Source organism: Nicotiana sylvestris, chromosome 8 (genome assembly GCF_000393655.2).
Source record: "Nicotiana sylvestris chromosome 8, ASM39365v2, whole genome shotgun sequence".
NCBI lineage: Eukaryota > Viridiplantae > Streptophyta > Magnoliopsida > Solanales > Solanaceae > Nicotiana > Nicotiana sylvestris.
In genome coordinates, this window is record NC_091064.1 from 94,576,544 (window position 1) to 94,595,190 (window position 18,647).

General features: G+C 37.2%; 1 protein-coding gene across 1 annotated transcript; it reads right to left on the bottom strand.

Moving 5' to 3' along the window:
* Positions 1-8,017: 8,017 nt before the first annotated feature.
* On the bottom strand, positions 8,018-8,799 carry LOC138875401 (uncharacterized). Its single transcript, XM_070154227.1, has 2 exons — positions 8,782-8,799; positions 8,018-8,686 (listed from the first exon to the last, which is right to left on the bottom strand). Exons 1-2 carry the CDS (start codon positions 8,797-8,799, stop codon positions 8,018-8,020), a joined length of 687 nt encoding a protein of 228 aa, XP_070010328.1.
* Between the last annotated feature and the right edge of the window lie 9,848 nt (positions 8,800-18,647).

Below are 18,647 nucleotides of genomic sequence, written 5' to 3' on the forward strand. Positions count from 1 at the left end.
TCCGTTGAGTCGAAGCCCGGGCAGATTTGTTTACAATCGAGTTCGTCGTTGATTCACCTCCGGTTAGTTGTTTTTGAGTTTTATTTTTGTCCATATTTTTGTTTGATATTTTTCGGATCCAAAATCGTTAAATGATTTAATCCTTGTCTTGTTCGTTGTTCATCGTTGAAATAATTTTCTAGTGTGTTCATGTTGTTTGTTTAAATTAATTTTTCAGATTTCAAAATAGAAGTTTAATTAGTTGTTTTCATATTCATTTCATGTTTGTATTATTGTTTAAGTAAGAATTTGTTAGTTTGATGTTTGTTAGATTCAAATTGAAATTTAATTAATTGTTTCTTCAATTTGTTTCATGTGTTTATGTATTGTTAGAAATTGTTAATATTGTTAAGTTCAAGTTTAAGTTCATAATTGTTTCTTCGTCGATCTTGTTATTTGTTTAAAGAATTTAGTTGTGTTAGAGAAATATGTTGGTTTAATCGTTTAAATCCATCATGTTTGTTGTTTAAAATAGATTTAATTCATGTTCATACTTTGTTTGATTGTTCTTGAATCCGAAATTTGTATAGCTTGATTTCTTGTTTACCATTTGTGATTATTTCTTGAATTTGTCTCATAAAGTTTAATATAGGAATTGTTGGTTGTAATGTTGTTAGAATTGATTTTAAGTTCAATATGATTGAAGTTAGAAATCTAAATATACTTGTTTGTTGTTGTTGTTGAATCCGAAAATAGGATTGTTTGTTGCTAAAATATTGTTCAATCAAATTTTAGTTGTTCTTTGTTGTTCAATTTGTGTTCATGTGATTTGTTGTTGAAATGTTGTTGAAATCATGTTCATGTGCTTTGTTGTTGAAATGTTGAAGAAATCATGTTCATGAAATTTGTTGTTTGAACATTGTTAGAAATTAATCATATTGTCTATATTTTGGTTAAGTTTGATTAATTTGATGTGTTATAGCTGATGGGTAGTTTGGTAATTTGTAGTACGTTCAGGGGTAGTTTGGTAATTTTCAGTAAGGTCGGAGGGGTAGTTTAGGAATTGTACATTTTGTAATTGTTTATATGAAGCATGGGGGACAAAATGAAATGGGGTGGGTTGTGATATAGTTATTTAATATAAAGGGGGGACAAGACAAAATTTAGTAGGGGGAATCTTGTATTATTTTAAGTGAAGCATGGAGGACAAAATATAATGGGGTGGTGTGATATGTTTATTTAATGTAATGGGGATGAGTGGGAAGATAATGGGTTGGGTAGACAAAAAATATTGATTTTAATTAATTGAAAGGTTTATGGGATGAGTTATATATATGAAGTCTTGAAATCAGATTTAGGGACATCGAGAGAAAAAAAAAGACACAGATAGAAGAGAAAAAAAAAGGGCTGAACATTTAAGAGAAAGAAAAATTCCGAAAAATATTTAAAGCTTTCAAAATAATAATAAAAAAAAAACTAAAAAATCTTCTGCTTTCTTTCTTTGTTTGAAATTAGTATTAATGGTTGTTGTTTCATTCAAAGCTTAAAGCTTTTGTTTTTGGGATTACTACTCCACCGGTCTGTTACTGGGTTGTTACTGTTGCTGGACTGTTGTTGCTGTATTGTTATTACTGTCGCTGATTCTCATCATCATTTTCTTTTGCTTCCAATATCAGGTACATATCTATAAATTCATGTCATGAAAAGCTTCAACATGGCAAGTAAATGAAGTTTGGAATTATAAGGATGTCTTCTACTCATTTAAATTTTATTAGTTTAAGTTTCAGTTTTGTTTTAGTTGGTTAACATAGTATTATACTTGACATGATAAACTGTTAACTAATTAACCTTCTGGAGTAGTAAATTCCACGATAATCTTATATGTTTTGAGGACTAGTGATGACATTTACTGTTTGAATTGTTGAGATAGGGAACATTGCAGAAAATTGGCCATTAATTAAATCTTGTGATATTGAGCTAAGTAAAGAATAGTACGGAAATACCCAGAAATTACATTACTAGCTTATTTTGTCAAATATCCAATTTTGTTTAAGGCTAGATGATGTCGTCTTATTAAATCAATTGGTAGATTAGTTCTCTTTCTTAATAACAAATGGCATAGTTATTTTAGGAACGCGATCAACTCATTTCTTTTAATGTATGAAATAATGTCGATGATTTTTTACAAAATATAGAGTTAGTGTTTGCAAATATTCGCGTAGGCAGAGAATAAGAATTGGTTTATTTATCTCAAACTCAATCTTCGTAATCAAAAATTAACTAAATAATTATAACTTTGGACTAAAAACAAGTATATGAGAAGGATATGGGATTTATAAGCACGAATTGCAACATTTTATGTCAAGGATATGTAGAAATAGAGTTCGCATTAAATATAACAATGAAAATTCTTCAGAAATTATTAATTTGTCTATCAAATTAATTCTTTTTCCAGTTTTATATGCGATTCGATTTTTGGATATATTAATGTTGTATCCACGATAAAAATGGTAGTATTTTTAGTTACATGTTGTTTGTTTCTTTTTCATATCATTAATTCTTTAAAATTTGAATAGTTTTGAGGTATATAATTCATACGCGTAAAATAAGACTTGTAGCAACGCCTAATAAATTTTGAATTCTTTGTCAAGAAATTTGGTGGCATCCCAATCGGTGATTCTCCATGACTCTTACATTTAAAAATAGATGGATGCAATAAACATTTGTAGAGAATTTATATTACTGTCAAGAATATTTGCATAATTAAGGATGCGTTCGCGTGACTTGATTATACTTCTAAAGGCGATTCGGATTATGCGTTCGCGCAACTTCGAGCAAATTTTTACTAAAAAGAGATTTCTCGGAGAATATCATTATTAATTTCATAAAAACCCGAGATGTGATGTTCACTACTTAATTATACCAAAGGGCGAATGTTCTTAATTTTATTTTTAAACACAATTTCGAAAAAAATAATTATTTTTATAATAAATATATTATCAATATCATTGTGTACACGTACGCGTGACACGATTTCTCACGTTAAAAAAAATATATAATATATAAATCGAATACACGTACGCGTGATTCGATTCGAAGAAGGGTCTTTAATTATAAACAATCTAAACAGAAGCGGTAACAAAATCATGCAATAAAAATGTAAAATCGAGATAATTAAGCCAAGAATAAAAACAAAGCGACCGTGCTAGAACCACGGAATTCGGAAATGCCTAACACCTTCTTCCGGGTTAACAGAATTCCTTACTTAGTATTTCTGGTTCGCAGAATAATAAATAGAGTCATATTCTCCTCGATTCAGGGATTAAAATTGGTGACTTGGGACGCCTTAAAATTCCCAAGTGGCGACTCTGAAACAAACAAACAAATCCCGTTTCGACTGTCCTACTAAGGTTCATATTGAGGGTATGGATGCCCATAGTGCTCTTAAGTCACTCCAAAAGGTTTAGAAGGTGATTCCATAAGTCTAGCATGCATTACATATAGTATTTATTTTACTCTACCGAGCCGCTCTATAGTCGGCCGGGTACGACACCTATTGTGAAACCACTGATCAGTTGGGTTTACCGAGCTCCACATGGCCGGGTACGATTCTACCGAACCTTATGATGGTCGGGTACGCTTTTACCGAGTCCTCTTTGAGGCCGGGACGATATGATGATGATGATGCCCACAAAGGCGAATGTTTTAAAAAGTTTATGTATATATATGTATTATGCATTTCATATCATAGCCCCTAGAGGCACTCAGATGTTACAGGTTGTATCTCCTCTATCTTTCTCTTTACATTACTGTTCTTATGTATGCTTTCCTGCCTAACATACTCAGTACTTTATTCGTACTGACGTCCCTTTTGCCTGGGGATGCTGCATTTCATGCCCGCAGGTCCCGATTGATAGGTTGACAGTCCTCCTAGTAGGCTATCAGCTCAACGAAGGTGTTGGTGCACTCCACTTGCTCCGGAGTTGCCTATTTGGTCAGTATGCTTTGGATATGTATTGATTGGTATGGCGGGACCCTGTCCCGACCTTTATGATTTGATGTACTCTTAGAGGCTTGTAGACAGATGTCAGGTGTATGGATAATTGTATGGCCTTGTCGGCCTATGTTTCGAGTTTACTAATGGTCATGTCGGCCTTATAGGCCCGTATGTCACATATATTAGTTTGTATATCATGTTGGGTCTTCATATTTTGAGTATTCCCTTATGTTTTATTCTTGTTATCTCATGACGGGTTTTCTAGCTCATTTACTCATGATAACATGATAAGAAAGATATGTTACGTTGGTACTCGGTTGAGTAAGGCACTGGGTGCCCGTCGCGGCCCTTTGGTTTGGGTCGTGACAACTAGGCAAGCCGACAATCATAAAATAACTACGCATTTTAATTTAAAAGCATGATATATTGAGTTCAACAGTAAAAATCTCATAAATAGCCGAAAGGAATAACAATGACTCAAATACAAAATCCCAAAAGATCCGGGTGTCACCGAGTACATGAACTAATAAATGACAGCACAATCAGAAACTTCTAATACAACTGTCTGGAAAGATAGAACAATGCTAAATAAATTGAAAAGAAGAAGAGTCGAGGTATGCGGACGCCAAAGCAGCTACCTCAATAGTCACTAAGAAGGTAATGCTCCAAGTCTAGCAACCACCGGGTCAAGATGTACTTGGATTTTCACATGAAGTGTAGAGTATAGTACGAGTACAACTGACCCAATATACTCAATAATGTTACGTCCCACGTTTTCGTACGTTAACGTTTTGTCTTCAATTAATCGATGTAGACTCAAGGATGAGATTATCTTAAGGTTAAAATATTTATGCTATTTATAACAAGAGATAAGTAAGTACTGTGAAGGATAAAGGATAAACGAATCTCAGAAAATGAGTTTCGTTAAAGGTTGTCGATTTGGGATAAAATACGGTCTGAGCCATAATACCCAATATTTATGCACTAGTGCTATACAAGGTACCCCATAACCACGATAGTAGGGTACGTAAAGTGTATTAAAAATGAGTAGTAATTTAAGTAATTTGAGACAATTCTTAATTATGCGGGTAATTAGTTAATTATCAGGTAATAGGATATCACCTAATTAATTAATAAATTAGTCGATAAGGATTAAAAATCCCCACCCCACCACCCACGTGGTAGTAGGCCACTATTAAGACATATGACTAAGTAGTCATATGAGCTTAGGTTGCTACCTTAAGTGAATAAGTCATCAACGTGTAGACATTCAAAGTTATAAAAGTTTGGTTCATTTGGACAGAGAATAACAAAGTAAGAATCATATATCTTTCTTCCTAACATAAAAGTACTTCAAGAACAGAAGCTAAACTCCATCTGAAAAAGCTTCCAACGAAATTATTACAACCAAACAATTCCAACATGAAATGTTAGAACCGTAGCAACGTAAAATTTTGTAGTTCTAAAGGAGTACATTGCAATCTTTTCCCATAATATTATACGAATTTTTCCCTACTCCAGGTATGTTAAGGCCATCCCTTCTTTCTTTTGGTATGATCTATACGACACAAACGAAATGAGCAAATGCACAACTTTCATAAATTACTCTATTCATAGAAATGTTAGAGTTGTGTATATTCTTATTCTCTCATAAGTCTTATTATTCTATCGTCTGTTCATGGGTCTAAAAAAATACGTATTTGATAAAATTTATGCGAAAGGCATTGAGTTTTATGGCATTCTGAGGAAATCTTATTAACGAATTTCTTATGCATTTCATTCATGGAAAATTACATAAGTTGCCGCCCGACCTATGGACCAAATCCCGCTTACACACTTTCTGTGGACCATAATAACCATACACACACAACCTTTCTAATGTGTGCCTAGTACACACCTCCTTGACCAGGTCTAAGCTTATGTAATACAAACTGGACCAAGCACGTGGATAGTATTTCAAGACAATTTCTGTCTTTAATAAACGATCAAAAACACATTACAACGACCATTTTTAAAAGATTAAAAGGTCCTTAACCCATTTCTATCTATACTAGGACCCGATTTTCATCATCTTCTTCCTCCTTGAAAGCTCTAAATTGAAGAAAATTTTATCTTCTTGAAGCCAAAATTTATTCCTCTTCTTGAAGCTCGAAGCCAATATTACAATCGTCATCTATTTCTTCCTTCTCTTTTTTGACATAAGGGTTAAATTTCTAGGGCTCAATTTTAAGGTTTGGGAAAAAGCATAATCTGAGAAAATTTTGCTATTGTGGTGAAGAAGTTGTGGTGATACAGTCATGGAGTGTTGATAATCCGGGTCGTCGATTTTACGGATGTCCATTTTATGAGGTAAATATCAATTGTACTTTTCTAATCGATTTTATATTCGGTAATAATTTTTTCTCTTCAATTTTTCAGAGGGACAGTCGATCGACATGTAATTTCTTTATGCGGTTTGACCCCCAAATCCAGAGCACTTGAAAATGGTAATTTTGGGGTTGCTGAAGAAGAAGAGAGCATTTGATGCATTGTTGAAGGAAAATAGAAACCAAAGAAATTGAAGGAGATTGTGTGTGCTGATTTTAATTGCAATTGTGTTGAAGTTGATTATGTTAGGTAGTTCTAAAGATTGTTATATAATGTAAGAAAATGAATAAAGTTTTTTGATAGATTTTGTATTCCTTTGTTAGAAATGAATGAAATCTGTTGGCAATTTTTAATGTTGTTTTGTTTGAGTTTGTTGTTGTGTGAGTTGAATGATTTTTTTGGCAATTGTTAATGTTGTTTCGTTTGACTTTGTTGTTGTGTGAGCTGATAGTGCAGTTAAAACACACCTCAAATTATGACTGATAAAACACTGAAACACAGTCAAATAATGGCTGATATACAACTCAAATGCTGAAATTTTCCAGAAATAACAGCACAAATGCTTAACAACATACTAAAATAACAACATTCATACAACACTAAAGACACATCTACCTAGAAATTATCAAACAACACTAAAAATATATTTCATCATAGAGTAAAGGTGTTCATTACACTCACCTAATAGCAGCAGCCTGCCTTAACAAAAATATACACTGCCTAGTTTTACAGCATACCAAAATAACCGCAGGCTGCCTTAACAAAATAACAACACTAAGAACAAACCTAAATAGCAGTTCCAAATTAACCTAACAGCCGTTCCAAAATAAATTACAGTTCCAAAGGGAAATTATAGCAGTTCCAAAATAAATTAATAGTGACAATAATAGAATTTAGTGGTTGTTCTTGTATGGCTGGGATGATGAACTTGCTTGACTTAAATTGGATTGAGATGCGGTAGTTCTTGAACGAGTTGCAGCAGTTCTTTCAAGTTATCTTCTAGTAATAGCTGGTCTACCATTCCATTTTACACCACTTCTTGGCTTACATGCACACTCCAGAATATCTGTCGAGGACCTCTTTTCACTACCATGAGAGACCACTCTTGGCTTACCTCCACCAGACTGCCAAAAATAGAAAATATTCAGTAAAGTTGTTAAAGCAAACAAGATATAAAATTAACTTTGAACTACTTACAGAAAAACTTGTGAAGCCACTGCTTGATTGAAATAGTCCAAACCAGAACTTCCCCTACCACTACCAGTTCCTCTTCCTCTACTAACAGTAGCAGGGGTAGAAGTAGTTGGAGTTGAAGCTCTGCCTACAGTTCCTGTTCCTCTTGCTCTTGCTCTGTCTCTTCCTCTTCCTCCACATCTTTGTATATATGAAGCATTTGCTGGAGTAGAATCTGCAGGCCTTGCTTTCTTAGGGCAGCTTCGCTTGTTGTGTCCATATCCACCACAGTTTGAACATATCATCTCCATACCCCTTCTTGAAAGCTTTCCAGAAGTAAGATGTTCAGTTTCTTCTTTTCTTTAATTCTTCTTTGTATGCCAGGAATCTTTTTAATTGGTGGGGGTTCAATTGGTGGATTGGTAGATTTGGCCACATCTGCATGTTTGGCGCAGGCTGGATGAATGTTGAATATGCCTTCAGATAGGTGGATTTGTGGTACTAGTGAGATATGTAGTTAATTGAGTCAAGGTTCTTGAAATTCATAGCAGTGATGGCATGAGCACAAGGGATACCCTTCAGCATCAATGACCTGCATGTACAAGTTTGAGCTTGCATATTCACACAATGCTTTAGCACAACTCTTAATGAGGTATCCTCAACCTCATAGCCATATTCACCATTCCACTTGATTGTACACCTCATAGATTGGGCCATGTTTTCCTGATACACCTTCATAGCAATTGGGGATATATCACATATCCATGTATCTGCAAACTCCCTCAACATTCCTATTCTCTCCATCATCTTTACTCTAATTTCCTCCAACATTGTGATAATTGTCTTGTGCCGAGCAGCAAGTATCCAAGCATTAAATGTCTCGCATATATTGTTGTCAATTATATCACATTTCTTGTCACAGTTGAAGTATGCTCTGCACCAGGTTTCCTTGTTATACCTCAAGAGGCTCTCACATATCCCATTCCCAAGAATATTCAAACTGTCCAGGTGAAAATTCAGTTCTGCCAGACATGATGCTCTAGCATACCTCCAAAAGTTGTTTCTCCTCTTTAATCCTCTCCAATCTTTGGACCAGTTTGCTAATATATGTCTGGCACACCACCTATGTTCACTTTTAGGCAGCACTTCTGATACAGCTTTAAGCAATCCCTTAAACATAAAAAGAATTGAATTAGTTGCCAATAGAAATAGAAATTTGAAAAAATAAATATTGACAGAAAACAGAAACAGAAGAATATATTCACCTTTTGCATATCAGACATGATAGTAAGATCCCTTCCAAAGTAACTCTAAGTCATGAGTCACACACTTCAGAAATCATGTCCAAGTGAAACTTTTCTCAACCTCTACAATAGCCTAAGCTATAGGAAACATCTGATTATTTCCATGCTTTGATACTGTTACAAGAAGTTGACCCTTACAAATGCCTTTCAGAAAACAACCATCAAGGCCAATTATCCTTTTCCAACCTTCAGACCATCCTTTTTTCATAGCATAGAAGCAAACATAAAATGAATTGAAGACAAGCTTGCTTTCACCTTGATCTTCTACCTTCACAACACAAGTTGTACCTGGATTTGTCTGTAATAGAATATCTCTATAATCATACAGTCTCTTGAACTCAGCATGCACATCACCTATTATCTCCTTCGGAATTTTTGCTCTAGCACTATGTACAGTAGACCTACCAACATACATGTCCAGTTCATCCTTAGAAAGTTTCTTTAGCTCCCAAACTTTCATATTTGGTTGACACACAATCTTATCCCTGTAATGCTTTGCTTGGTATCTGGTGTTGCAAAACTTGTTTTTATTTGTTTTGTAACATTTGTGGATAGGACAATACCTTTTTACCTTAAAATTGTTCGATCTGCCATCTTTGCTTGCAGCTAAGATCCATGGACATTTTGGATGCATGCATCTTACCTTCACCCTACCAGGTTCATTAATATACTTTTCAATTTGAACTCCTTTCTGAATTGCATACTTACTAACTACAAACCTAAATTGTTCAACACTCTCAAAAATCAGCCCCAACTCCCAAGTTATTTTCTTGACAGTTGAATCAAATATCAGGGCTTTCTTCCTCCTCTTGACAACCATTTTCTCCTTATGTTCTTCATCAAATTCATCTTCAGCATCTAAAGGAAAACATTCAGCATCGGAAGACCCAAAGTAAGGCTCATCTGTCCCTACTAAGCCTGTGTACCTATCTTGCTTGCTACCAGTTCTTAATTCATCAAAACCAATATCAACTCCTGCATCACCTTTATCTTTTGGCCTTTCACTCCTTTTCCTCATATACTTCCTCAGTTCATCCCTACACTCTACAAATTCTTCATGAACATCAGATCCATAATCCTTATCATCAGGAACATGTAAATCTACTCCATCACTCTCATCACTATCACTATTGTCAAAGTCTAAATCATTCTCATTGTCATCCTCACCTTCACTATTATCAAAGTCTGATTCACTATCTATTCCACTCTCTTGTTCTCTTGAAGGTGTAGGGGCAGGAGCAGGTTCAGGAGAAGGAGAAGGGGAAGGGGAAGGGGAAGGGGAAGGGGAAGGGGAAGGGGAAGGGGTAGGTTCATGAGCAGGGGTAGGTTAAGATTCAGATTCACTATCTTCCTCTTCTTCTAAGATAGTTGTGCTCTTAAAAGCTCCATTATTAGACCCACAAACCCCTTTACTAGCCTCATTTATGTCAACAACACATAAAAGGGCAGTATCAGCCACATAAATATCTAAGGTATTCCCATCTTCCAATTCATTACAAATGTCTAAAATATCCTTGTCTGTGAGAATATTTACCAATTTAAATGTCCTATCCATTGGACAAATATACAACTCAACCATATTTTGAAAGTCATAGATCCTAGTGTAGTTCATCAGTTCAATAAGAGACAGTAAATCCACATCTACATATAAAGTCAATGCTTGACTACCACCCATATAACGAGCAAAGTTACCAGGAACTAATAGCCCATCATGGTACCACCTGAGGGTAATGATTTTAAAAGACATTATCTGCAAACAAATAAGGGACAAATAAATGGACTTTCCACATGCAACAATTGAAAATAAAGAACTACATATGAAATATAAAAGTGGAGACAAAGACAAGAACATATCACATTATTCAAAGCAATGCTATTACAACAATTAGTTAAACCCTAACTTTACACACGGTTTGCAAACACAAGACAAATATTTTTTATAAAAAAACTATCTGTAAAGGAAACAAGACGACAACTTCACAGTGATATCGACAATGACAAAAGATTCCCCTTTTAAAAAGTCCGATAACCCTAAGCAAAATAGAAGAAATTTCAAAAAAACCCTAGGTTCACCCCACCCACTACTAAAATAAACAGGTAATGCAAGGAGAAGAAAATTACTAACCTATTAACCGCATAAATCCACCGGAAATCCACGATGAAAGCATAGCTTGAGATGGTCGCCGGAATCGCCTTTATAGTAGCTCCTTCTAGATGTATCAGATTTTGAGTACTGACTTGGGTAAGTTTGGTTTTAACGCTTTTTACCCTGTGGGTCGGGTAGGGTCAGTTTGGGTCGAGTAGGGTCGGGTTAGTTATTATAAGGTAATGGGTTAAAATTAAGTAAAGTCAAACGCGTGACATACACGGATGTCTTATTAACAGGATCTGGTCAAAGGAGGTGGGTACTAGATACACTTTAGAAAGGTTTCTTGTGTAAGGTTATTATCGTCCACAGAAAGTGTGCAAGGGGGATTTGGGCCAAAGGTTGGGTGGTAAACTATATATATCCAAGGTCAAAAGTCTTGCTGTAAACACACTTCTTTGTGTCATTTATCACAATTTTATCTGACTATGTGACTTGGTTAAATTTCTCATGCTATTGTTTAAGGTCTTGTTTTAACCCATACAAGGATTTCACTAGTTTACAAACCTTATTCTCCTGTCTTGGTACAACAAATTCCTCTGATTTCTCCCTATATATTTCTTCTTCTTCTTCTTCTTCTTCTTCTTCTTCTTCTTCTTCTTCTTCTTCTTCTAAATCAACGTTAAAATAGGTGACTTTAATATCCATTTGATGGATCTCCAATTATATAAGGAAGCCAAAGCTAACAATACTCGAATTATTGTCATTTTTGCTACAGGAGAGTAATTGTCAAAATAATCAAACTCTTCCTTTTGTGGAACCTTTTTGCAACTAATCTTGCCTTGAATTTTTCTCTCGACCTGTTTGGTTTAACTCTTTATTTAAATATCTACTTATACAAATATATTTTCACCATTTGGCAACTCAGTCAAGATCCAAGTCTTATTATCAACTAAAGACTTCTTTTAAGCATTTATGACATCTTTTCAAAACATCGAAGCTACAGAAGATGTGAATTCTTTGTAAGTTCGTGGATCTTCTTCTATTAGTGTCATGATCCAAATTTCAACATGTGGTGATGGCGCCTATAACAGTACTAGGCAAGCCGACAATCATAAAATAACTATGCATTTTAATTTAAAAGCATGATATATTGAGTTCAACAGTAAAAATCTCATAAATAGCCGAAAAGAATAACGATGACTCAAATACAAAATCCCCAAAGATCTTGGTGTCACCGAGTACATGAACTAATAAATGACAACACAGTCAGAAACTTCTAATACAACTGTTTGGAAAGATAGAACAATGCTAAATAAATTGAAAAGAAGAAGAGTCGAGGTATGCGGACGCCAAAGCAGCTACCTCAATAGTCTCTAAGAAGATAATGCTCCAAGTCTAGCAACCACCGAGTCAAGATGTACCTGGATCTTCACATTAAGTGTAGAGTGTAGTATGAGTATAACCGACCCAATATACTCAATAATGTTACGTCCCGCGTTTTCATATGTTAACGTTTTGTCTTCAGTTAATCGATGTAGACTCGAGGATGAGATTATCTTAAAGTTAACATATTTATGCTATTTATAACAAGAGATAAGTAAGTGCTGTGAAGGATAAAGGATAAACGAATCTCAGAAATTAAGTTTCGTTAAAGGTTGTTGATTTGGGATAAAATACGGTCTGAGCCATAATACCCAGTATTTATGGACTAGTGCCATACAAGGTACCCTATGACCACAATAGTAGGGTACGTAAAGTGTATTAAAAATGAGTAGTAATTTAAGTAATTTGAGACAATTCTTAATTATGCGGGTAATTAGTTAATTATCGGGTTAGGGGATATTACCTAATTAAATAATAAATTAGTGGATAAAGATTAAAAATTCCCACCCACCACCCACGTGGCAATAGGCCACTATTAAGACATATGACTAAGTAGTCATATGGGCTTAGGTTGCTACCTAAAGTGAATAAGTCATCAACGTGCAAACATTCAAAGTTATAAAAGTTTGGTTCATTTGGACAGAGAATAACAAAGTAAGAATCATATATCTTTCTTCGTAAGTTCAAAGTACTTCAAGAACAGAAGCTAAACTCCATCTGAAAAAGCTTCCAACAAAATTATTACAACCAAACCATTCCAATGAGAAATGTTAGAACCGTAGCAATGTAAAATTTTGCTGTTCTAAAGGAGTACGCTGCAATCTTTTCCAAGAATATTGTATGGATTTTTCCTACTCCAGGTATGTTAAGGCTATCCCTTCTTTCTCTTGGCATGATCAATGACACAAACAAAACGAGCAAATGCACAACCTCCATAAATTACTCTATTCATAGAAATGCTAGAGTTGTGTATATTCTTATTCTCTCATAAGTCTTATCATTATATCGTCTATTCATGGGTCTCAGAAAAATACGTATTTGATAAAGTTTATCCGAAAGGCATATTGAGTTTTATGGCATTTAAGGAAATCTTATTAACGAATTTCTTATGCATTTCATGCATTTATACATGTACATTGACCCATGACCAGATGGCATTATATACGCGTATATATGTATATTATATTTATATGGGATACGGAAAAAAGGTTATGACGTTATATACGCACCACTACCTGATCAGTTGGTATATGTTGATGATGTTGCCCACAGTGGCCGAGACAATATGACGGGATACTCTCAGAGGCTTGATGATGTTATGTACACCTATACCTATCATGACCCTAAACCCGAACCCGGTCGTGATGGCGCCTCTCGCGAAGACAAGGCTAGCCAATTAAACCCAATTCACTTTTTAAGCAGTTAAACAGTAATAAACAGTCTAAGCAAAAGATAGTATAATGTGCGGAATACAGCCCGATAACGGGGTGTCGCAAGTCACGAGCATCTAATAACACCGAATACTCCAAAGTAACTACAGAGTTCAGTACGGAACTAAGAACATAAAGGAAAAGAGATAGGGAGGAGCTCCGGGCTGCGAATGCCAACAACTACCTAAAGACTCCTCGGATCCGCCTGAAGCTGGAAATGATCAGCACTCGGGAGCAGGTTCAGCTACGCGTGAATCTGCACACAAGGTGCAGGGAGTAAAGTGAGTACTCCAACTCAGTGAGTAACAAATGCAAATAAAGACTGAAAGCAAGAAATCACGTAAGGCACAAAGCATTCTATAATGAAGCAGTAAAACAATTAAAACAGTAAACCAGTGAAAGATAGGTAAAATCCTTTAATTCAAATGTAGTTTCATGAAAAGCCTTTTTTCAATAATTAAGCAGGTAATTGACAGTCAATTATGAAAAGCAAACACATAAAGGCTCGCCCCACGGGCATAGTATCAACAAATCCGCCCCTCAAGCAACATCTCAGAACACTACCAGCTCCTCGGGCAATCACATAATACAATACCAGTCCCTCGGGCGCAATCTCACATCACAATGTGTACTCGCGCTCACTGGGGGTGTACAGACTCCTGGATGGGCCCCTTACAGCCCAAGCGCAATGTCAAGCCACCTCGTGGTATCGTCTCTAGGCCCTCATCCTCATAACAATCAAGCCACCTCGTGGCGTACATAGGCCATCGGCCTTACTCAGTCAAAAATCCTCACAAGCCCCTCGTGCAATAGTAAAACAGTGTTTCTCAGCCCAACATCATTTAAAATATCATTTAAGTCTTAAAACTGAGTAAACATGGCTAAGTGTGAAAACAGTGGAAAATAACATGACTAAGTTCTAGTATAAAGTCAAAATAGTGAGAAAATATCAATAAAAAGCCCCGAAGGGTTCAAATAGTTTGCACTAGGCCCAAATATGGAATTCAGCCCAAATAATAATGATAGCAATTGGTTTTCAATCAAATACGCGGTAAAATCATCAATCGGGATAGACCAAGACACGATACCCAAAAGTGCACGACCCCATGCTCGTTCAAGCGTATGCCTCACTTTAATATAGCACTACGATGTGCAATCCGGGGTTTCAAACCCTCAGAACAACATTTAAATCATTACTCACCTCGAACCAGTCAAATCTCTAGCTTGCAATGCCTTTGCCCCTCGAATCGGCCTCCACTCGTGTCGAATCTATCCAAAATCAGAACGATGACATCAAAATATGCAAATGGAACGAAGCCCAAGCGAAAACTATCAATAAATGGCACAAATCTCGAAATTACCAAAACTCGACCCCCGGGCCCATGTCTCGGAATTCGATAATTTCCACATCAACAGAATCCTTATCCTCCCACGAGCCTATACATATCAAGAACACTGAAATCGGAGTACAAATGACCCCTCAAATCCCCATTTAGAGGCCTCTTAAACTCAAGCCCTAATTCCCGATTTTTCTTCCTTAATCTCCACTAAAACCATGATTAAACAATAGAAAAATGATCTTAAACCCACGTAATTAAGCTTAGGGAAATTACCCAACTGATATCCTTTGATTCCTCTTGAAATCCTATGCCTTAGCCTTTTTCCCATCTTCAAAAATGATAAACTTAGCAAACTTTCGCGAAGAATACAATTTATACCTTTTGCCCAGACCTTTTCGCATCTGCGGTCCCATACCCACTTCTACGGTACAGCAATTGCGGTTCAACGTCTGCTTCTGCGGAATCACTTAAGTTCCTAGCCATCCGCATCTGTGGTTCCTCGCCCACATCTGCGACATCGCAGTTGCGGTTCTCCTAGTTGCTTCTGCGGTCCCAGTCAAACATACCTCTGGTCGCTTCTACAGCCACTCTCTCGCATATGCAGCACCACACCTGCGGTCCCCAATCCGCAGGTGCGAAAATACCAGAAGCAGCAATTCAGTAGCTACAACAATAATCCAAACTTCCCGTTAACCTTCCGAAATCACCCCGAGGCCCCCGGGACCTCAACCAAAAGCACAAACATATCCTAATACCTTATTCAAACTCTTTCCAATCATCAAAACACCTCAAAAAAATCAAATCACCCAAAACACATCGGATTCAAGCCAAACAATAAAAAATCTTCCGAATTCCGCTTTTGATAAAAAAACCCAACCAAACCATGTCCGAATGACATAAAATTTTGCACACACATCTCAAATTACACAACAGAACTACTACAACTCTCGGAATTCCATTCCGACCCTTATATCAAAATCTAGCCTATCAACCGAAAATCGCTAAAATCACAACTTCGCCAATTCAAGCCTAAATCAACTCTGAACCTCCAAAACTCATTCCAATCGCATTTCTAAGCCATAAATCACCTCCCGAAGCTAACCGAACCATTGTAATCATATCCGAGCCCTCTAATACATAAGTCAATATTCAGTTGACTTTTCCAACTTAAACTTCCTTAAAAGAGACTAAGTGTCTCAAACCTTACCAAAATCATTCCGGATTCGATCCGACCAATCCGATACCACAAAACATGGATAACGAAGCATAAAGAAATAGAAATGGGGAAAACAGAGTGGTAACTCATGAGACGACTGGCCGAGTCGTCACATCCTCCCCAAATTAAACAAACGTTTGTCCACGAACAAATCAAGAAACATACCTGAAGCCTCAAACAAGTGAGGATATATGCTCTGCATCTCCCGCTCGGTCTCCTAGGTAACCTCCTCCATGGGCCGACCTCTCTACTGTACTTTCACTGAAGCTATATCCTTTGCCCTCAACTTTCGAACCTGTCGACCCAAAATAGTTACTGGCTCCACCTCATAGGTCAAATCATCATCCAACTAAACCGTGCTGAATTCCAAAACATGGAGACGGGTCCCCAATATCCTTTCGGAGCATAGAAATATGAAATACCGGATGTACACTCGACAAGCTGGGTGGGAAAGCAAGTTCATAATCCACCTCCCCAATCCTCCGAAGCACCTCAAAAGGCCCAATGAACCGCGGACTCAATTTTCCCTTTCTTTCCAAATCTCATAATACCCTTCATGGGCGAAACATTCAACAGAACCTTCTCACCTACCATGTAGGACACATCTCGAACCTTCCTGTCAGCATAACTCTTTTGCTTCGACTGCACTGTACGAAGCCTCTCCTGATTCACCTTCACCTTCTCCAAAGCATCCTACACCAAATCTATCCCCAATAGCCTGCCTCACCGGGCTCGAACCAACCAACTAGAGATTTACATCGCCTCCCATACAAAGCCTCATATGGAGCCACCTATATACTCGACTAGTAGTTGTTGTACAAGCAAACACTGCAAGTGGTAGAAACTGATCTCATGACCCTTCGAAATCAATGACACAAGCATACAACATGTCCTCCAATATGTAAATAGTGATCTCGGACTACCCGTTCGTTTGAGGGTGAAAAGTTGTGCTCAACTCATCCTGAGTACCCAACTCTCACTGCATAGACCTCCAAAAATGCGATGTAAACTGAGTGCCCCTATCTGGAATGATGGAAATGAGGACACCATGTAACCGAACAATCTCCCGGATATAGATCTCTTCCAACCGCTCTGAAGAATAAGTAGTACACGTAGGAATGAAGTGCGCAGACTTGGTCAGCCAATCTACAATCACCCAAATAGCATCGAACTTTCTCAAAGACCGTGGAAGTCCAACAACAAAGTCCATAGTGATCCTCTCCCACTTCCACTCTGGGATATCCATCTGCTGTAGCAAGCCACCCGGTCTCTGCTGCTCAAATTTCACTTGCTGACAATTGAGACACCGAGCTACAAATCTCACAATGTCTTTCTTCATTCTTCTCCACCAATAATGTTATCTTAGATCCTGATGCATCTTCGCGGCACCCGGATGAATGGAATACCGCGAGCTATGGGCCTCCTCAAGGATCAACTCCCGAAGCCCATCCACATTGGGCACACAAATCCGGCCCTGCATCCTCAACACCCCATCATCACCAATGGTCACATCTCTAGCATCATCATGCTGAACTCTGTCCTTAAGGACAAGCAAATGGAGATCATCATACTGGCGCTCTCTAATGCGATCATATAAAGAAGACCGAGAAACAACACAAGCCAATATCCGACTGGGCTCCCAAAAAACCAACCTCACGAACCGACTGGCCAAGGACTAAATATCAACTACAAGAGGTCTCTCCCCAACTAGAATATATGCCAAACTCTTCATACTCACTGCCTTTTGGCTCAAAGCATCAGCCACCACATTGGCCTTTCCCGGATGATACAATATAGTGATATCATAGTCCTTAAGCAACTCCAACTATCTCCACTGCCTCAAATTAAGATCCTTCTGCTTGAACAAGTGCTGAAGACTGCGTTGATCAGTGAACACCTCACAAGATATGCCATACAAGTAATGCCTCCAAATCTTCAATGCATGAACTATGGCAGCCAACTCCAAATCATGAACGGGGTAGTTCTTCTCATGGGGCTTCAACTGACTAGAAGCATAAGCAATAACTCTACCCTCTTGCATCAACACACAACCAATCCCAACTCTCGAAGAATCACAATACACGGTATATGAACCTAAAGTTGACGACAAAACTAACACTAGACCTATGGTCAAAGTTGTCTTGAGCTTCTAAAAGCTCTCCTCACACTCATCCGACCATACAAATGAAGCACCTTTCTAAGTCAACTTGGTCAAGGGCGATGCGATAGATGAGAATCCCTAAACAAAGGCGATAATACCCCGCCAAACCAAGAAAGCTACGAATCTATATGGCTGAGGACGGTCTGGGCCAACTCCGTACCGCCTCTATCTTCTTCGGATCAACCTAAATACCCTCACTAGACACCAC